General features: G+C 42.6%; 1 protein-coding gene across 1 annotated transcript in view; it reads right to left on the reverse strand.

The window, feature by feature from the left end:
• Positions 1–23,071, reverse strand: part of PLEK (pleckstrin) — a 318,328-nt gene that overhangs the window by 155,965 nt on the left and 139,292 nt on the right. The window contains exon 3 of the mRNA XM_078649592.1: positions 15,783–15,964. Coding sequence (XP_078505718.1) covers positions 15,783–15,964 — 182 coding nt within the window. The remainder of the gene's footprint in view (positions 1–15,782; positions 15,965–23,071) is intronic.

Consider the following 23,071-nt stretch of genomic DNA (forward strand, 5'->3'; position numbering starts at 1 on the left):
AGATGAAGAGATAGACGTAAACCATATATTAAACCAAAACAGAACACATCCTGATTGGAAACAATGGTTGATCTGGCCCACAGATACAAATAACTGTCAAGATAGATTCCTGAATAAAACACAGGGTTTCAAAATGACCAGGCCAGACCCTAGATATCCCCAAAGACATCACCCAGGGATAATAACAACCTACAGTGTGGGCAAATTATGCCTTCAGTGGCTACAAACTTCCACACTGCCCGAAATTAAGCAACACCTAACTTTACTTACTGATGGTGCTGACTTGCGTGATTTCATAATGGGACCACGCAAACAGCGTCAAAAGCGTTTCATAGCAGCCTCTGTATATGCAGCATACAATGAGGCCTGGAAGGTTACTCAAATTGAAACAGCAGAGAGAATACGGGAAATTGACCGTATTAATTTGGAAAAATCACTTTCTGTAGTGGACAATGGGTTAATGACTCTGTCCTCCAGAATTTTTTCTTTGGACAGCATTGTGTCGTCAGCAATCGATATATTATCGCAAGACTTACTGTTATTACAACATGGTCAGTCACAATTGCGTTCTATTGTACAGCTTGGCTGGACGTTGCAAAATCTGCGTTCAGGCTATGTGCCTTGGCGTTTAATCAACACAACGTCACTATTCCAAATCTTTAACCTTACTGATAGACAAATCGGTATGGCGCAAAAGGGTGCTGATTATACAATCTTGAGCATTGAAAAACTAGAAAGATTACCAATGACAATGTCAGAACGACCTGTCAGTGAATGGATAATCCACGGAATCATAAATATTCCAATCTCAACCTTCAGGTTTCAATACTGCCAAAAATATATACAGGCTGGCATGTACGAGAAATTGGGAAAGGGGTACCGTAAAACAACTTGGAACCTGCCCTATTCACATGCATGTGTCAGTAATAAAGGACAGAAAGTGTTTCTTAGTGGCAACAATTGTGCTATGTCACTAAGCGGCACGCTTCTGTGTAACGGAATTAGTTTGCATGGAGCCTGTGAAGGGAATTCATACAACCTTTCATGTCACCAGCAAGGCGCACCTGCAACTGAAATAGAACCATTCTTTCAAAGACTCTATAATGGGAGTTACATTCTTATTGTAGACCGCAGATGTTGTAGTCTTATGCCCGGGACTCCTTATCTAGTCACTACGACGGCGAAGGTCAAGTGCTGTGGACGTTCTTTATTCCCCAGCTCCTTTCCAGACAGGGAGGCAAGGGCATGGCCCAGTTTGAAAATTACTTCTATTCGAATAGATACTTTAAGCAGAATGAAAACAGTGCTTCTTCAGACGCCGACAAGGCTCACGTCATCAAAAGAAACGTATGATCTACAAGTCGCAAGGACGACTGCAGAGATACATACATTATTATCAACTAATTCCCCCGTACATTTCGCGGAAATCCTGAGCGAAATCTTAAATATTTCTGATACCACTGGGGTCTCAAAGGTATTTAAGACAGTATTTTCGATGGCATTAACACCATTCAAAGCCATACTGGGTATTTTTCCAGATTTCGTCCATTCGATTTTTGGCGGACTTCCCCTGATCCTGGGACTTATTGCAGGAATCCTATTCTTAGTCCTTATTTTTCGTTATGGCAACCCATGTCACAGATCAAACTCTCGCGACAATGGAAGAAACGATCCTAGCCATTGGATACCGGGACCGGATATCAAAAATCCTGGGACTATCCCAGCTTAGAGACCTGAACATGACTTGGTTTCTATCATTTCGACCAATGTGGCAAAGATGTGTTTTACCTGTATTGAGATGTCTGCTATGCGGAGAAGAATGCGTGTTAGACACCTGTCTGACGCTACAATCGGATGCGACAGTGGATGCGGATACATTGTTGGTTCCTACCAAGGTTCACGCTTTGTGCTGCCCTCAAAGGCTGCCAATCCTGATGACGGCATTCCTGGAATCTTCACCACTACGATTGAAGAGTAGTGAAGTTCAAGATGAAAGCAGCATTAATCAGGTACGACCTTCTGTCAGCAATGCGATACAGAATGTCAATGCAGACAATCATGCGCACGAATGCATGGTTACCCCTATTTCCGACTTAGTGGAACTTTCCCATGAAGCTGTTGACAGTTTTTTCGAAAGCCTTAATGATATGATGTTCTCTCCGGAACAGAAATAGAGACTTTTGAGCAAGCTCGCACACGGCGTTCCCTGAATTCGGCCTTCAACTTTAAAAATAAAGTCACATGAACAATTCTTCCCACCAGTTCACGGACAACAATTTTTTAGCAGCCCCAAATTATTTTTCACAAATTTTTCGGGACACTTATCTTCTGCTTAAAGTAAGAAACTATTCCTAGAGAACTAAGATTTCTATTTTTAGATACTTTATGAACTTTAGTTGCCCGCTGGGATGTTCACAAATATTTTATTATGTGATGAAATGGTCTCGAACTTTCTTTCTGTATAGCCATATTAAGAGCCATTTCATGTGTATTTCTCATATACCAAATAAGCAATAATGTCTACAAATGCGTGTTTACTTTAGCGTTTAATTCATAGCTTAAGTGCATACAATATATATGACTGCAATTTTTCAGTATATTTGAAAATTTCAAAATGCATTTATGTATTTTGGGGTGGTAAGGTATACACTATACTCTATAGTATGTTGTACTATGTTATACTATGCATAGATTAGTAAATATGACCATAGTTAGCGTGGAGTGGGTGTCATGTATTCCTATAGGTTCTGAATCAATCCCCCTATTCCTGACCCTATTCTGGTTAAACTAACTATCAAGTTAACTAACAGTCAGCCCATGAGGCAAGAAAAGCCCCCATGATGCAGATACCGTTATCTGACGCAGTCACACTACGGCACAGGAACGTGTTATCTGATTAGGTCATAACGCTTGAGATCTAATTAGACAAGCGACATTCCTCCAGCCCCTGATAAGGCATACGACGTTCTCATAACAAATCAAACCTATGACAACCTGGAAAATCCGTGCGGCCATTGTTTTGATTTCACAGAGAACTTTAGTAAAGAATGTGCTAACGAGCAAGTCGTATGACATCTTTATTGACGTATCTATGTCCATCCTTACGTCAATCTCGGCACCTTTAAGGTATAAATATTGCCGATCTTGCCCTATGCAAACACACGCGTGGTGACGAGACGGAGCAGCCACACTTGCCGAAGCCGAGAGCAGGAGCAGACCCCGCTGGCAGCAGCCCCGCCTTCCTGACGCGCTGAGAGACGCGCTGCTATCTCAAGCCGAGAGACCCAGCACCGGCGCTTCTGGGCAGCCCTCGCAGGCAGCCTGGAATATCGAGAGCAGAGAAAGAGATACCATTCCTCATTCATCCTAACTTCCAGGTACAGAACTGAATAACCCCTCACAGAGAATTCTTTAGTTATTCACTTGGCAAAAACAAACTTAACTTAAACTGTAACTTTCTATTCCCGCCCACGCATTAGACTTAGGTCAGGTACACGGGGTAGGCGTATTTAGAAACACCAGTTGAGTACGTTTAGTCAAATGTATATGTGTATGTAAATATATTTTAATCATTTTAAACATCATATGGCTCAGAAACCATATCAATGTTTTTACAGTATTATTTTATACTATTGCTTTTAATGTATGCACTTGACTTAACTATAAGTATTGCAATAATAACGATCCATTTCTCTTGTACGAGAAAAGAGACTGATCAATAAATAACACCTTTTTATTGAACACGCCCGTCTCCTCCTTTTCTCTACAATCTGATGAGACTAAGAATGCACGTACTGACTGAGTAAAATAATTGCCTTGTGCTCACACGACTCTCGAGATTGACTCTTGATTAGGGGAGAGCAAAGTTGTCATGTTCTATGGTTGTCAGAAACTAAATCCCTTCTTGTCTAATCAGGGAAGTTAATTCCTCCTTGAACATTCGAGAAAGTTTCTAGTGAACTCTGAGCTACGCTGGCAAACCCAAAACTTAAGTCTAGTATCGACAGTAGTAGACCTAGTTAACGTCTGGTCTAGGCCTTTACTGCTGTAGGTATTATTCCAATGCGCAGAGCCTATTGGGAAAATAGGAACTACACTACAATGGCTCGTCTACACCTGCAGGATGCGTACATGACGGTTCCAGTGTTTGCCCCTCATCGCAAGATCCTACAGTTCATGTGGTGCGCTCAGATGTACGAGTTTGTCACACTTCCCTTCGGCCTGTCATCGGCACCCTGGTGCTTCATGAAGGTTCCAAGGCCGGCTAAGAATTCCTCTGGGCACTGGGGTTTGGGCTCATTGTCTACTTGGACGACATCCTCTTCTTGGCCCAATTCCCCAGGAGGCTGGCTTCTCTACTTTAGTCAGCGGTCTCCCTGTTGCAGAACCTAGGGTTTGGGATAAACGAGAAAAAGTCTCTTCTTGTTCCTTCTCAGTCGGTAATCTTCTTGGGGTTTGTCATCAAATCCATTTTGGGGTCCCTAAGTCTTCTGACTTGGAAGATGGCCAAGATCAGACACACACTGCACCAAACACTGTCCAGGTCCCACACTTCCCTCCAACAGATTGCATGGCTGCTGGGACTTGTCTCATCTTCCATACAAGCGCTTTTTTTGGGCACTACCTGGCCCTGCAGCGCATGAAGACACATCACCTCAGGAAGGGCCTCACCTATTCCCAGTTGGTTCAATTGTCCGGAGAGGCCAAGGAGGAGATAGAATGGTGGTTGGCCCACATGGAGGCATGGAACGTCTGAGCAATCTTCGGTTCCGACCAGACTTGGTAATGAAGTCCGAAGCCAGCAGGTAGGGCTGGGCGCATGGTGTGGGCCGGTGGCAGTTGGTCTCCATCTGAACAGAGCTTACATATAAACTGCTTGAGGTCCTAGCGGGGTCGTTCTCTGTTCGGTGATAGATGAAAGACAGAATTCAATCTTAGTTAGTCTTGAAGATTGGCAATGTGTCCATGGTGCGCTATATCATAGTTTGGGGGTACCAGGTCACACGCATTGGTGGAGATCAGGTTTCCGTCACAGTGGAATACTTCCCAGGTCGAGCGAACCAGGTCGCGGACTGGCACTCCAGACACCTCCAGGATTCCAGTGTATGGAAATTGGATCCTCCTCATGTCTTTTGCACAATTACATGCAAATGGGGCCATTTTTGATTGACCTGTTAGCATTCCTCCTCAATCGTCAATTGCCTTGGTTCTTTAGTTGGGGCTGAAACCCCTAGTGGAGGCGACAGATGTTTTTCTGCAGGATTGGAGTCCGGAGAAGGGTTATACGTCCCCCCACCCTTCCCGATGATCACCAGGGGTTAAGTTTAGATTTGAAGCCAGCAGGCGGAAGTGGTCATGGTCACCCACATTTGGAGGTCTCAAGTGTGGTTTCTAGTTCTTCTGGAACTTTCCTGGGATTCTCCAATCCAACTCTCACTTTTCCTCACATTCTCATCAGTCCGGATAAGGAACCACACCAGTTGGGGGGAGAGGGCTCTTTAATGCTGATGGCGTGGTGACTTACCAGCATCGCTGGACTATCCCAGGCCTTTCGCAGCAGTCTGAGCTTTTCCTCTCCAAAATCTGGGCCAACAGCACTATCAAAGGTTAACATTCTGCCTGGACGAGAAGGGTAAGTAAGTGTTTGCTACAGGACGTGGATCCCGTGGACGCAGATGTAGTACAAATTCAGAATTTCCTCTAAAGCCTTGTGGAGGAGGGCTTGGTGTATCGATCAATTAACGCTTTCTGCTCTGCAAACTCAGCGGGGCATGCCGTCGTGGACGGGTCTACAGTGGGTGAGCATCTCTTTGTCCGTAGGCTACTTTGGTGGATTTCCCTCTCCCTTCCTCCTGAACCGTGGTATGCAGCACATTAAGATGTAAATCTAGTTTTGAACTTTTTCTTGTCTTGCCAGTCGAACCGATTTTTGTCTCGGAAAGAACTCTCAGCCAAGTTGGCTATGTCGCTGTGCCTTATATCTTGTAGAAGAGTGTCAGATGTTCAGGCGATGGAAATAATGGCCTGAGTCTTCTCCCTGGACGGGTCATTTTTGCAGTCAGTATCTGTATCACGTCTAATACTTGTACATTTTCATACCCAGCTTTTGCAGAGTCTCCAAAGCTCTGTGTGGTAAGATGCCTCAAAGCCTATGAGGTACGACCTCCCGGGGAGACACAACTCCACATTGCTCGGATAAACCCTTTCAAATCAGTTTCTTCCCTCCCCATAGCCCGTTGGGTGATGCAAAAAGGTGGTATAGATACCAAACAATTTGGGGCACATTCGGCCCAATGTGCAATTGCTTCCAAAGCCTTCTGTTTGGGTGCACGCCTTGAAGATCTCATGGGTGCAGCAGACTGGCCTTTGGACCCTACTTTCAAGAGATTCTACTTTAAGCCAGTGTTGGATATGGCTCAATTGGTGGTAAGTAAGCTCCGAACCAGCATAATCCTTGCCTTTGGTCCTGACATAGAATGAAAATTCACCTAGCTTTAGTGAAGGTAAGTTTCAATTCTATTAAGGACACGGAGGAAAGGATTATCCCAACCGGGGCTCTAGGAGAGACAATCCCTCTGGAGTAAGAAATGGGATTTTGCATTACAACTATGTATTAAGTCACTGCTTTGTTCATGCTATGTTGTAAGGTTTTCAAGTCAAGTTGGTAGAGTCTTTAAAACAGAATTTTTTCTCGATGCATTGTTGATGTTTCCTTGATTGATGTTACTTGATGGCAAAGTAGGTGGATTCATCTCTGACATTTAAGATCTTGGCATGGTCTGATGGATCGAAGCAAGATGTGTGAGATATCCGGTTAGCGTGATTCGCATGAAGACAGAGGCAAAATAGGCAGCAAAAGAGGACTATACTGGGGCCTGGCTGCGGACAGAAAGGACTTATGAACTTTGTTTTTCCCTACCGTTCATGGGAAAATTCGTTTTTTGGTTATATTGATGGCTGCTGTGTCATGTATCAGATCAATAAAAGCAAAGAAGGAAAACATAATCATTGCCTTTGTGTCCTTAATAGAATTGAAACTTACCTTCATTTAAGCTAGTCAAATTTGCATTTTAGTTGTGGAATTGTGTGGTGTGTAGTGTGTATGTGTGGAAATTATGTGATATGGTGTGCAGTGGAATTATGTAGATAGTAATTTTGTGGTATTGATTGTATTGGAATTACATGGAGTCAGATTGTGTGTCATGGAGTGTAATTATGTGGAGTGGTATGTAGTGTAGTTGTATTATGTGGTGTGCTGTTGAATAATGTGGCATGATGTGGAATTCTGTGGTGTGGATTGAATATATGTGGTGTGTTATGTAATTGATAATGATAATAGCAGCACATCCAGGCCATTGCTACTGCTGGCATTTTGCATTATTGGCAGGGGTAGTGGGTGGTGCAGGCTGCAGCCTGCAGTTGTGTCCTAAGCATATGTTTGGCCCTGGCACCTACTTTTATTTGTTTTACATTAGATACCACTGAAAGATCATCATTGATTATTCCAGGCTTGTGAAGTGTGCTTCAGTTCGGACGGAACCAGTGACCCCATCTTGACGAGGACCATTATTTCTGAACTTATGACCGGCTCAGGAAGGAGTTGGAATCAGTTCAGTGGAGAGAGACGAGCTACTGCCTGCATCTTTTTCAAAGATCTTACCTTTTTGCTACGTTATTACTGCACTATCTGGTTGGAGTGTATGTACTTTCTGTAACTGAGGCTAATGAGCACACAGGGCTGTGCAGCAATTAACTGGGAACATCTCCAGATTAATTCTTATCTTCTGCTTTTAGCAAGATAACAAAAAACATACATACAAGGCATGTGCTTGCGAATAACTATGTGCATTCTAGTACACGCCTCGAATGCTCTCAAGTGAACATCACACATATTGTTGAACGAAAGGCAAAGTTTCAGATGTGTGAAACTAATTTTGATTAGCATTTTATCTGCCCATCTGCGAAAAACAGGACCATTCGTTAAATGTCACAAAATGTCATCATAATCCCAAAGCAAGGAGTGGAAGTAGAGATGTCTTTCACAAAGTAAATGTTATGCATAAGCTGTATATTTATTAAATGGTAATAAATGGCTGCATTTCAGCTGTCTGCTCTAGATGTCTGGTTAGCAGGGACGAGTTCAACAAGTGACACATGCCCTTCATTATGTGTACATTCAGGTACAGGAAGTTTGCTCATGGTGTGAAAAACTGGGCCCCTCATCCCCCTTTTTGCAGTTTTATACACTGCAAGCTTGACCCGAAGGTATTGAAGTGGTTTATCTGAGCACCAGTTATATTACACAAGGTCAGAATCCTTTTTTTGGCATGTGGAGATTAGGGCCTAGATGTAGGTAATTTTATTTTACCACTTCTTAAATACCAAATTTTACCGATTCGGTATTTAAGAAGTGGTAAAATAGAGGGGGGGGATGTAGGTATTACAGATTCGGTAAATACCGAATCGTTAAGATTCGGTATTTACCGATTCTGTAAATACCGATTCGGTAATGCCCATTGATTCTACCGAATTGGTATTTACAGAATCGGTAAATATCGATTCCAGCAAGGGTGCAGGGGGTGTCACTTTGACACCCTCTAGCACCCCAAATACAGCCATGTGTGCCATGTGGCACACAGACATGCCCTAAGGGCATGTCTGTCTGTCACATGGCATAGGTGTGCATGCACACATGTGCAAGCACACCAGGATTCGGTATTTTACCACCCAATTGGATTGGGTGGTAAAATACTGAATCTGAAAGGCCTTTGGGACTCAGAAGAGTCCCACCTAAATCTAGAAGTTACCCAATCGGTAAAAATACAGAATCGGTATTTTACCGATTCGGTAAATTTACTGATTCGGTAAATTTACCGAATCGGTAAAATTGGCCCCCTACATCCCAAAAACCCATTTACCGGTCGGTAACGGTCGAAATCGGCCGTTACCGGCCGGTAAATGGCCACCTACATCTGGCCCTAAGTGATTTGCCCCGAATCACAGCATGTTGATCCAACACGGAGACTCAAACCTAGTCCAAAAGTCTGTAGCTTTGATTATGCACTTGCTCCAAAGCTGCACTGACGAAAATGCGTTCCTGAGGATCTCCTTGTGTTCGCATGAGAGATATCCTTCTGGCTGCAGAGTAACAGAAAGGTATCATAATGCTGCAGTGCTGACCATCTCCCATTGATGCCCAAATCTTAGCAGCAACACTACCCTCCCTTCCAAAGTGGAGCTAGCATAAGGTCCAATAAGGAAAGATGCCCAACTATCAAAGGAAAAGAATAAAAACAGGGGCAGCCTACAAAATGAGGACTCACTGCAATAAAGACACAGCCCTCCGAGCACTCCGACCATACTTGTGTTGTTGGACACAGGTTGTAAAAACATCAAAGACCAGGCCCAACTCCGTCCCCTCCTATTATGGACAAGAATTTGGAGGGGTGAAGAACTGAAACCATATGCTGATGGACTGGCTGAAATAATGAGTCTGGGTGGTTGGGCAAAAATAAGATGGCTGAGAGACACTAAAATGCTCCTGGAGAAAATCGGACTGGGGGACTGTTGGACAACTCGCACAGCCCCACCAAAAGAGGTTGTGAAGAGTCTTTATTGGAAATGGTCCGCGGAACATTTAGTTACAAACCCGAACCACTGCAAGTCTGCTGCTGCCTTTTTAGTGGTAAAAGATGTGGTGGCATTTGAGCCTTATTTGGACCTCATTACCCTCCCTTTTGATCGAGCACTATATTTTAAATTTAGAGTTGGCTCTCTCCCGCTTGGGGCTGTGGTATCAAAATGGAAATCAGCTCCTCACATGTCTCCCAACTGCGCATGTTGTCCGAGCAGGATTGAGTCCATTACGCACATCCTGTTTGAATGTCCGGACTATGTAAAGCCCAGGAGCACTTGGCTTAAACCTCTTTGCCGGAACATGGGTACACGTAGTTACCTAGTAGCTTTGCGTATTTTAATGACGGACACATCCCCCCCAATTATATGTGGAATAGCTAAATTTTTAAAGCAGTTTTGGCTTATTCGTTGCAAGAGATTGTCAGTAGCAGTTTAATTCTCTTTTTAGCTAATTTATTTTGGGCATTTTGATGTCCTTTTTATCCCTTTTAAATGAGTTTACTACTGACTTATATGTATTGATTTTGTACATTTTTATATGGTTGTATTGTATTGTGCTTATAAGATATCTTGCATATCGAATAAAAGCTTATGACTGACTGACTGACACAGCCTATTATTTGGTGATCAAACTATCACTGTCTTTATGTGACCTGGATGTACTGACATTATGGACTAGTGACATCCATTAAAAGATCACAGCACGGAAAAAACAGGCATTAGGCTAAAATCATGGACGATTTGTGTAAGTAGCTGGTACTTGTCACCTTATCGAATAGCATGGCGAAATTCAGCTAATATGATGCAATCCGACTGTCAAAGACTGTCTGGTCTGTATGGGACACAGTCAGGGACTTGGGCAGGGACTGGTGACTCAGTTGAAAATATAAGCAGAAAGATGAGCACAGTGCTGTCCAGGATCACACAAGAAGTTGGAAAGAAAAGGGATCCAAAAGGAAAGCCTGCACAAAGGTAGCTAGAACTCAGAAAGGATACGCATTCAAGAGGTGATTTGGCATTCAGAATAACTACCCCCGGGATGGATGTGCAAGACAAATATATAAAACAACATTAACAATAAAGGGAATGTGGGGTGAAGCACTCAGGAGCTCCCCATGGTAAGACTGAAGCTCAGTAAGTTCCTCACCAACAATTACTGTTACACATACTGACTACAAATACCCACATATAGGATCTGCATGCAAAGGCAGGGTCTGTAGAGCTGATACCTATAGTGATGCTATAAACGTAACTCAAAGACAAATACTCACAGTGAACAAGAAACACCACCTAGGGTGTCAGCTGTGCCCACGGATCCTGGCGATCAAACAGGAACATGCAAGGCAGTAATAGCAAGGTGTGGAACTAAACACAAGCAAGATAGACAAGGAGCTAGCAAGAAGGAGTGCTTAACAGGAAAGGAAGGAAATCGCAGGGCACACTTGTCAGAAAGCAAGTAACAAACATACATGGTAAAATAGGCAAGACAGTAGAAATAGAAAGACAGAAAACTAGGAGCTGAAACCAAGGAAATGGGAATAAAGGTAGGGACTGGAATAGGACACAGAGAAGAGGAGGTTACACAGGTATACTAGAATAGTGCTGGATCAGGAGTCAAGAAAACAAAGTAGCACTGAAGACTGTGCTGGTGCATGAACAAAAATTGAGCAAAGCTCAATAGCCAAGGTAGCACTGCAGGCAGTGTTATGTTATGTTATGTTATGTTATTTGGTATTTTTATAGCGCACAGCTGCCCCAGCAAAGGGGCGTCCTGGCGCTCTGACAGATGCTGTAACATAACACATGATAAAAGAAAAGGAATTAACTAGGTGCCGGGAACAGGAAGGTTTTAATCGCCTGCCTGAAGGTGAGCAAATCTTCAAGGGCTCGAATGTGAACAGGGAGTGAATTCCATAAACTTGCCGCTAGCACCCTAAAGGATCGGCCACCCATTCTGCTCAGCTTGAAGCGTGGACAGATGGCTAGATGAAGCCCCTCTGATCTCAAGGATCTAGAAGGCTTGTAGGGTATAAGAAGAGGAGCAAGTGCCGGCGGCGACGAAAATTTTAGAATTTTAAAGGCCAGACACAGCGCCTTGAATTTAATGCGCTGTCTGACCGGGAGCCAGTGCAAGGCCGTGATGGTACCAGACACTGAACAGTGTCTGGGAAGGCCCACAATGGCTCGTGCCGCGGCATTTTGTACTCTTTGGAGCCTAGAGGCCTCCGCTTGATTCACCCCTAATAGCAGTGAACTGCCGTAGTCCAGCCGGGAAAGTATTGAGGCTTGGACTACAAGCTGTCTAGTAGGGGGATCAAAGTACTTTAGGACCGGCCTAGTACCACGCAAAATTCCGTAACACGTGGCAGCCACCTTCATGGTGTGATCTCTGAAGGTCAACGCAGAGTCTACCCATACTCCTAAATTTCTCACTCCAGTAGCTGGAATAGGAGTGACACCAAGCTCCGAAGGCCACCACTGATTTCCCCATTGCTCCGCATGCTTCCCTAGAACCAATACCTCCGTTTTGGTGGCATTCAACTGGAGGCAGTTGGTGCGGAGCCAGCCGGCTACTGCCAAGAGACCCGCACGGAATCTGGGGGCCTCCACCTCAGGGTCTTCACTAAGTGTCACCGCTAGCTGTGTGTCGTCAGCGTATGAGGTCATCGTAAGACCCCACTGTTTGACGACACCAGCCAGCGGTTTCACATAGAGGTTGAACATTGTTGGGCTCAACGAAGACCCCTGTGGTACCCCGAGCTCCAAAGGATAGGTGGCAGATTGACCAGGTGGTATAGCCACTTTAAAGGAGCGGTCTGCCAGAAAAGACCGAAACCACTGGAGAGCGACATCCGTCACTCCCACCTCCTGTAAGCGTTGGATAAGTATATGGTGGGACACAGTATCGAAGGCAGCGCTTAGGTCTAGTAGTATAAGCGCTGCAGTATGACCTGAGTCGAGTACCTGGCGAAGATGTTCCGTGATGTAAAGTAATGCCGTCTCGGTACTGTGTCCTGACCGGAAGCCGTTCTGACTGGAATCCAGAATCTGGTTACGAGCCAGATGTTCGGACAGAACAGAGTTGACATGGGCTTCTGTCACTTTGGCAATCCAAGGCAACAGGGAGATAGGTCGATAGTTCTCTGGCAGTCGGGGATCAGAGTTGGCTTTTTTTAATATCGGAGTGACCACTGCCTGTTTCCATACCACCGGTACCGTTCCACAAGACAGTGACATATTGATAAGGTTCAATATGGGGTCACGGCAAAGCGGGGAAAGTGTATTAATGAAGGCTGGCTTTAACGGGTCCGCAGGAGAGCCTGACTTGACCTTAAGGCTGAGCCTGTCAAAGGCCTCACTAGACAATTCAGGTAGAATAGCCAGAGGCTCAAAATCTACCGTGACAGGGGTAAAAGCCAATCGATCCTTGTGGAGTGTGTCCTTGTGGAGTGTGTCAAACCCACGATAGATTTTTGCCACTTTCTCCACAAAAAAGGAGGCCAATTTATCACAGTGCAAGTCTGTGCAAATCACCTCTGATGAGGATCTATTTTTCATAAGATCCTTCAATACCTTAAAAATCAGTTTTGAAGGATTGGGGCTGGTAGCAAATTCTTGCGCGTAAAATGCAGCTCTTGCTCTGCAGATAGCTCTATGATAGAGCTTCAGCTCAGTAAAATATCGAGTTTTCAGCGCGGGGTCATAGGAACGTCTCCATTCCCTCTCTGTTTTACGGCAGGATTTCTTCAATTCTGCGAGAGATTCATTATACCAGGGGCTAGGTGTTTTTGTCCGGCCTTTCGACCACCGCAAAGGTATAAGAGCGTCCAAGGCATCTGTAATCCAAGCGCAGAAATGTTGATATCCTTGATCCACATTCGTGAAGGTACTCAGCGGTTTTCGCTCTAGTATACCGTAGAACTCTTCCAACGTAAGCTTATGCCAAGGCCTTTTAAAGATAGGCCTGTCTGTGGATATAAAAGGCTTATCGTGGACTGGACAGAAAGCTTCTATTAACAGGTGATCAGTCCACCCCATCAGCCTCGGTTCTGACAACCTTAACCCATCTAGTGTGGAAAAGAAGGGGTCAAGAATATGGCCTCCCGAGTGGGTTGGAAGGGTAACGAGCTGAGTCAGTTGGAGAGCTTCCAGATCCGCCAGTAAAGAGCTCACGATAGTGGAAGATCCATTATCAAAATGGATGTTGAGGTCACCCAAAATATTAAAATTGGCACAGCCGAGTGCTATAGGACTGACCATGTCTGCCAACGCAGACCTAAAAACCGAATCATTGCCGGGGGGGCGGTATACAAGGAGGCCACTGAAAGTAAATTGATGGGAAAAGGCAACTTTAAAAATGGCGCTTTCACAAGCGGGTAGCCCTGACGGCTTCCATTCCGCCGGAAAACAGGATTTGACTGCCATAGCAATACCGCCACCTCTTGTGGTCCTGTTAGAAGTGAAGATGGTATAGTTCTGAGGGAGTGTTAGTTCAGGAACAGTGAATTCGTAAAGCTCAGGAGTCAACGTAGCACTGCATTCAGTGCTAGTGGAACAAGGAATTATTAAAGTTCAGGAGTCAAGGTAGCACTGCGGGCAGTGCTAGGTCAGGAACAAGGAAAAATTCTGCAGGTCAGGAACAAGGATTAACTATAGCTCAGAAACTGTGGAAACAAGGACAGCAAAAGCTCAGGAAACAAGGGTGGGTCTCAACGGTACACAGCTACAATGACCAACCCTGGACTGAGAGGAGCTGGGGCTTAAAATAGCTCACAGTAAGGAGATGCATCAGGTGTGAGCAGGCTAGCAGCAGCCAGCCACAAATTAGCTGAATTTGTCCACCCATCCTTGACCTGCAGGGGTAGAGACAAAGCAGTGAGCAGGGAATTCTAGGTAATAGAGTTTCAGGCATGAGCAGGCTGGCTTCCACACAACCCGGCATGGATTGGGAATGGATGTGAATTTCCAAGTAGAGTCTAAATGGCTGAAAGTCAGTATGTGCATGAAGGGGGGGTCCAGAAGCTTATTATAAGAGTGGAAAGTCTGACAATTCAGCCTCCTGTTGGTGGGCATGAGAGGGAATAGTGACACTAACGTGGCTGTGTTGTGTTACGCCATGCTGACTTAAAGAGTTCTTTTTGTGCTTTGCCTAGGAGAATACTGGCCGTATTAATGTTGTGCCGTGGTTTTGTGGTGCACTGAGGTTCCCTTGGGCACAGCAGTGAGGTTCTGAGATGGAGCACCATGCTTATTCTTAAGACGTTCCATCGAGAACCCATTTCTCAACGATAAATTAAATTAAATATAGACTCAGACAAAGAGCTAAAAGGTCCAAATTGGAACAATAGAAGTAGTACTGCACTGCTCCCTGGATGTTAACAACCGACTTAGAGGAGGGACAAAGAAGAAAGATTACCCACTAGAAAGTAAGCCTTTCTAAATGACAAAGCAAGTTTACAATAAAAAGCCAGTAAGTGGGATAGAAGCCCATACACTGTTTACAGCGTGTTGAGAGACAGTCAATGTGCGCTGCTTAGGCTCATCCTAAAAAGTAGGGAGTTTCAGTAGTCCAGGTGAAAAATAATAGGAACCTGCACTATGTCTTTCCTACAGAAAGCAGGAAGGAGAGCCAAACGTTTCCTCAAAGTTCTGAGGAGAAAACAACAGGCAGATGGCAGTTAGTGTAAATTGTAGTTGAAAGATAACTGTGAATCAAAAATACTTCTTAGATTGTGGGCAGAATCAATAGGAGTCGGAGAGGCTCCCCCAAGTTGACCCACGACCATGAGTCATTCCGTGAAGAAGAGTTGCCATGTTGCATGTTTCAAAAATTAAAGATTTACATTTTTGGAGGTAAATAAAGGGGACAGGTAGAGCAATACAATACATTTTAATTTCAGCGCTTGAGTTGCACTTGCAAAATAAATTGGCTTGGGCCTAGATAGTTAGCCTTAAATACAATAATATTCAATTAATAACATTGCAAAGGCACATCGATTGCTCTGTGTTTGTGTATTTGTGTACATGCGTACCTGAGCACAACTGTGCACAAGCGGAGGTTTGTGATTGACATGAACCTCATGTTAAGCTAATTAATTTGAAATGACTAATAACATATTTTAAGTCATTGTTAAAGACATACAGACCCCAAGTTGATAGATTCTGGCAACCGGATGGACTTCCTTGTAGACTTGCGAGAAAACTTTTGACCACCTGCTATGCATTTTATTGCTTTTTTAGAATCTCGGACCCAGGCATCTCTCTCCTCCAAATGGGATGCTTGGAAATAGTGATCCTGTTGCTTTGCAGTGCTGAGTTTGAACACAAACTACAGATTTAAAAAGGAAAAAAAGATACAGCCATGTGACATTTAACTACAACATTTCAAAATTTTTATTTTGTATCTGACTGAAAAGAAAGTATAATAAAGCTATTTAGCGCTGGGACACTCTTTGGAATAGCTGTGGGCTGTGTACATCTCAATAACATACACAACATAACATAACATTGTTGCATAAAAAATAATGTTTCATAACAGTGTTCTCGGTTTTAGTAAAATAACAACAAACATATGACATTTTTTAATGAAACATTCGCCAGTGTACTGATTAGGCTTTGCAGAACTGGAGAAATAAAATAGAAATGAAACAAATGTATGCATAATAACAAAGAAAATGAGTTCAAAAGGATTAAAGGAGTGCATAAGATCACGCACCATAGATAGCATCTTCTACTGAACCTAAAAAGATAGTATGTCAGTCCGTCACCTATATTATAAGTGGTTGCGCTCAAATTTGGACATTTGTTTAATACTAAGGGGTATATTATCAAGGGGGTTTATCTCCGCTTTTTTGGCTTTAAAAGCCAAGAAAGCGGAGATAAAATTATCTCCCTATTACCAAGCTGTCGCTAACACCAGTTAGTGACAGCTAATAGGAGATAGCGACCATCTTGGGCCCCACTTTGCATGTCAGTGATATTTATCACTAATGACATGCAAAGTGGGCGTGACAAGATGTTAGCGACTGGAAACAGTCACTAACATCGCTATCTCCTATTACCAACTTTTGGAGATATTCGCGCTAAGCGCGAATATCTCCAAAAGCTAACACCTGCCCTGAGCAGTTCTTCACCATGTTATCCAATGGGAGGTGGATAACATGGCTAAGAGCATTTGCTCGATAATGCATGAATATCGCTGACTTTTCAGCGATATTCATGCATTGCGGCCGTTTTTTATCGCATTTGCGATAAACCTTGCTAATAGCAAGGTTTATCTGCGATAAAAATCGCCGATGTGCGGCGATAATTTTTGTCTCTAAACAAGTTAGAGACAAAAATTATCGCTAGTTGTTGGTAATATGCCCCTAAGATCCTGGTTAATAACAATATAGGCAGAGCATGTCAGGAGGTGGATCAATGTGTTAAAAGCTGAAACTAGCACTGCTGTTGCTCTATAGCTAGAGTAGCTTTATATAAAATGACACTGACATCACATTCAAAGCATACACTCTTTCATATCAATCACACCATGCCCAAATCATAATGTAAAAGAGAGAAGCCGGGTTTTTGTGGCAAGTTTCAAATGTATTTTATTCATGTTACAGAACTCCGAAGAGACCCACATAAAAGGGGAACATTCAAATAGTCTTACATATAAAAATGTACCATGTAAAAATTCTCTTCATGGAATTTTTAACAGACCATACAATATCAAAACAAAAATACCAGATACACGTTAAAACCAATAACAATTGTAAAAACACTTAAAAAAGGTAAACATTCTATAACAAAACAATTCATTAGGGGGCGGTCACAAAGTGACTCCAAAACTTCCGAGGAGGTTCATGCTGACAACTTCAGAAACATTGGTCTCAGCCATTTTCGACAGAACGGTAAAAGAGCTGGGCAAATAAATAGGATGGGATTCAAGTCTTGAGTCCCATTCTGACAAAAAGTACATTCTGCAGAGGTGCCATACAATTTAGCTGTAAGACAATTCAAAAGAAGCATGTCTAACCACAACAGCATTCAAAGTGTCTCACTCAGGGGGACAAATTCCATTTTATGTAAGGTTGTACTTTATTCAGTAAAAGTGAATCTTTTATTTTTTGGTATCCCTCTTTCTAAGACACACCTCACTATCCAGGCGAATGCTTCAGGCCAACGAGGCCTGTTTTAAGCTAGCCTTTAGTTGTGACACAGGGAGTGAAAGGACTAATTTCGAATCTAGCCCAAGCTGGGCGGCCGCACATATGACCTTTCTGTATATTGTTGTCTTTTCTCTTTTTGGCTATAGTGATTTCTTTTCTCATAAAATGCCTTAGTGTGTCTTCTTCACTCCTTGCCAGGCAGTGGCATTTTGTATTCCCCCTTCCAGCCTGAATGCTGCCACTGAAATCGAGGTATTGCAAGAGTGAGATTTCTTAACACTTGCCCTTATATTTTATTATAAATCCCCATTTAGCAATATTTATAAGCTCAATTGCTTAAAGCAGCAAGGCAGAGATTTGAGCCCGATAAACCTCTGGAAGATAGGAAAAGTGTATTTTGACTGTCTCGCTGTAGAGAGCTTCCAAGCTCTTGGCTTGAGACTGTGCTTACACATATTATATGCCACATGAGCCTTATCACTCGAATTACTGCACATTTTCTTTCCCCAAAAAGTGTAGGTCTTCATTACTTCTAATTTTTGGGCACCAAGATGACGAGAAAATTGCCATATTTAGGTTTTTTCTTGTCATGAAAGCACAGTATTTTGCTTTTAGAAACATTTATCTTCAAATAATGTGCGTCACTAAATTGTTGCACTATCTCCAATTGGCTATTAAGCCCTTTGAGGATGAGATTAAAAATTATTAAGATCGTATTGTCGAGCGGGAGCACTGCCAGACTGACCCGGTATTCCCCGCCCAGAACGCGATCGGACCCCCGACGCCATGCGGTGGATTATCTAAAGTGATAACCATTGGACGCCTAAATCTGTAGCCACAATACTGGCTGGTTTAGAGGCTCTAAATCATTTAGGCAATTAATAAATGTCCTGATGATGATCCCTTTGAATTAAAATTGGGATCGAAACGCCGTCGACCATTTTAAATCACCTTATACAATGGTTATACCACATACTTTGTTAATGTAAAGGTGCATTTAGTATTCCTTGTTCTAAATTGTAATTGTGAGAACAGTCAAAGCTTTTTGCCTAAAAGCCCTTTCCTGTCCACTATTGATGTACTAAGGTGTTTGTACTTAAATTGGGGTACTGGCTTGTGCCCCACAACGTGGAATTGTTGAAGGAAATCCCGTTTGTATCTTTGTTGAAGTAAAATTAGACCTCTGTCCGGCTGGACAAGTCATTTATTACAGAACTGATTCTGTCTGTGTTTATCTTGTTGCTTAAATTATTCATGCCTGGGACCATTGTTGTTACAAAAAGTTACACATATTATACGCCACATGAGCCTTATCACTCGAATTACTGCACATTTTCTTTCCCCAAAAAGTGTAGGTCTTCATTACTTCTAATTTTTGGGCACCAAGATGACGAGAAAATTGCCATATTTAGGTTTTTTCTTGTCATGAAAGCACAGTATTTTGCTTTTAGAAACATTTATCTTCAAATAATGTGCGTCACTAAATTGTTGCACTATCTCCAATTGGCTATTAAGCCCTTTGAGGATGAGATTAAAAATTACTATGTTGTGCGCATATAATAAACATGCTACTGATCTTCCCCCAATAGTCAGGGCTATACCCCTACTCTGTGTAAGAAGAGCAGGTAAATCTGAGATGTATAAAGAGAAGACAGCAGGGCTTAGAGGCACCTTTGTTTAAGGCCATTTTTTTTTATTATTTCCTTTAAGAGGCCCTGATCCCCAACTAATAATATTCTACACTAGGTAGAAGAATGGAGGGCAATAACTAACTGCAGAAGGGTGCCGGGCATACCTAATCCTGACAGCTTTTTCCACAGCATTGATCAGTCCACTTTATCAAATGCCATGGTCAAATCTATAAAGGCGGCAGAGTTCACTACCCCTCTAACAGTTACATATTTCTCGTTAATGAATTGTAGCTGTATTGTCAATGGTTCCATGATGTCACCTGTATTGCGATTGCTCAAGAGATATGATTTTATCATCTTCAGCCCATGCACTTAACTGTGACTACAGGCATTTCATACAAACTTTACCCACAGTAATTAGAAGAGCGATCTGATGGTAAATTCCTGGCTGTTTTCGGTCTCCCTTTTAATATAGCGGGACAATCATACATCCGGTCCAGAAAGAGGGGACTTTCCTATTCTCATAGCAGCTTTCAAAGACAGGAAACAATAATTTACTCCAAAGGGTTACTTCCTGTTTCACTACCGAAATTGGGACTTCAGCTGGACCCACTGTAGCAGAAAAGCACATTCCTCGAATGGCCAGCTCAATTTCCTTTATTGATGGTGAGTTATGGGCAGATATTCCGACATAGGGAATTTATCGGGCTCTCCGTTTGCCGCATTTTGAGTAAAAATGAAGTTAATTCAACTAGCTTCCTCAATTGGTGAGGGGATGGATCTAACCCCTGTCCTTCTGCTTCTAAAGCCCAAAAGGTTCTTGTCTGCCCCTTAACAACGGCCTCCCTTAGGTCAACCCATAGCTGGTCACTTGCCTCTTTTTTTTTAGGTGCGCCTTTAAACAGCTCCTTCACCTCTTCAATAGAGACAAGCAGGTATTCCTCTCAATCGAATATAATATAAACGGTTTCCTGACCAAAACATGTATTTCTCTATTTAATAGGATTGAAAGAGGAATAGGCTTGGTATTACCCTTGGAAAATCTTCGAGTGGAATTTGTTACAATCTGCTTCATAAACATATTAAAACCATACAATACATCACTCACCTAAGAGTCTAAATTGTTTTTATTTTTTCCAGTATAGATTGTTATTCATTTTTTAAAGTTACACCAATAACATTGAACCGGATTATCTTGTCACAGCTTGTTTATAAGCATATTTTCTTTCCATTTGAACCCCCTTCCCTCCCTCTACCCCCCTCAGGCTTACATATACATTGCAGGATTAATACATACTATAATCTTATTTATTAATCCCCACTTTGGAGATTGATGAATACTAGCAAAGCTTAGCTGTGTATAACCCATACCAGTCCCCCCTCCCCCCATTGACTACTGCACTTTTGTCTGAAGGGTCTAAATTGTTGAAACCATTTTCAATTTTACCCTGTAGGATTAAAAAGATTCTGAACTCACTGGATTCTCCCTGTTGTTTTATCCAATGTAGAAGAGACCCCATTCAAATTTCCAAGTGCATTTAACAAACTTAAGAGTTGCAGCTTCTCTTTAGTATTTTTTATTCCTGCTACATTCCAGGATATGCTTTTTAGCTCATTGCTAATTGTGGGGCATCAGTGAAAAACTAGACATGCAGGCACTATTTAGAACAGACAGTTCCATTTTTGAATTTCATCTTTTGCACATTCATCATAAATATTTGCAGATTGCCTGAATTACATCCATCTGCCATTCTTTCCAAATTGGACTTTCAACCCATTAGGTTCTACCAGAGGTTCCCCATTATAGGGATAAGAGGAGTTAACCCCCCACCTGCCATTTCTTTGCCATGAAACCAAACCTTCATCTTGCCTGCCTACTTCTTCAAACACAGGAAAATCATCAATACCTTTGCGTTGCAAACTTCCACAATTTTGCAGTATTGTATTCGCAATGACCTTTGAATGAAAAGTTACCCTTGATTTGGTCCCTGACCCAATGTATACGTCACTGCTTTAAATTAAATTCAGTGTCTTGATGTCCGCGAGACAAGCAAGTAGAGATGAACAATTTAAAATCAAATCAGAATCAAAAAGAGGAAAACAATCTAAGATAAAAACATCAGCATTACAAAGACGTAAAACACTAGTTACGGCATTGGCCCTGTCCAGATTGGATTATGGCAATGCTCTGTATGTGGGGATTCAAGTCCACAATTTGACAAAACTCCAGCGTCTTCAGAATGCAGCAGCAAGGTTAGTGCTGGATATCCCCAGATCTGAGCCTGTCGCACACAGACTGAGAGCCCTCCACTGGTTACTGATGGTAAAAAGGATCATGTTCAAATCATTGTGTTTTTAAGGCCCTTCATGGTACATGACTGCAGTTTTTGAGAACACACCTGAAATGGTATGTGCCAGCAAGAAGCTTGAGATCAGCTCACACAAAGCTTTTACAAGTTCCTAAGTTCAAGCAGGATAGGTGGGGAGGGAGAAGCTTTCTGTTGCAGACAGTCAGCACCTGGAACATTCTCTCTATCACGATAAAAGCAGTCCTTCACTTTTGGCTTTTAGAAAAGCCGTAAAAACTTGGCTTTTCACCTGTTAAGTCAGCATACCACCAAATCAGTAATCATCTGCTCATTGAACTCTAGTGCCAAGACGCCTCCGGGCATTTGCGCGCTTTATAAATTTATAAATCAAAACAGAAGCAAACAGTTGACTTCCTGGACGAATAATGTAGAGAGACCCTTTGCCTTACAGAGGTCCACAAATGTAGAAGCCGCTGGATTAAGAGGGGAAGGGCATGAAATTGGCTGACAGGCAGAAGGCACTACTGCAAACTCAAAGCGTTCCTCTTGATAGAGGGACTTATAGTTTAAGACTGTAGGTCCATCACCAGAGGTTCTAACTGGTGTTCTTGAATCGAGCCCTCTTGTATCCACCCCATCTCTAAAACAAAGTTTTATATGGCCCTGTTTTGGAATTAGCAGGTTAGGTCTTTTCTTCCCTCTCCATTTCTTTGTCTTGCTTTTAGATTCAGGTTGGGAGGAACATAGAACATATGTGCTGGATTCCTGCGTAGATTTAGATTTAAAAATGGGGAAAACTTAATGTACCATATCCGAGGCCTTCACGGAGATTCCAGCTACATCAGGATCGACTGAACAAGAGTCAAACATATACCTTATAGAGTGAGTGGGACTTTCTACTGTGGGGACTTCTTTAGAAATATTTTCACATACTTTAAATTGTGGCTTTTCAGCTTGTGAGCTTTAGATTTTTTTTTAAATCACAGCTTTAGGATCACCCTTTATATTTACTTTTGAATTCACACCTGTAGATACCATTTGACCAGAGATTGTCTTATACTACCTTTCCAGTATCCTCTTTTTCACCAATTAATGCCTTTAATATCACAGTAACAGTATCATGAACAGCACTCACACCCCTACACTTTTTTCTAATAAAGCTAAAATTGAAGATAAAATTCTCTCTACACAAAGCAATAAAGCAGAGTCCTTTGTCTCCTGGCCAATAGGATTGCATGACTTTTTGCCGATTCATTCCAAATTTGGCATACCAATGTTTGAGACATTAGTAAGGAGTGTTCTGAAGGCATACTGCTGAAAAGTTGCAGGCCTGTGGTCTGTG

The sequence above is a fragment of the Lissotriton helveticus genome, chromosome 6 (genome assembly GCF_964261635.1).
Source record: "Lissotriton helveticus chromosome 6, aLisHel1.1, whole genome shotgun sequence".
Lineage (NCBI taxonomy): Eukaryota > Metazoa > Chordata > Amphibia > Caudata > Salamandridae > Lissotriton > Lissotriton helveticus.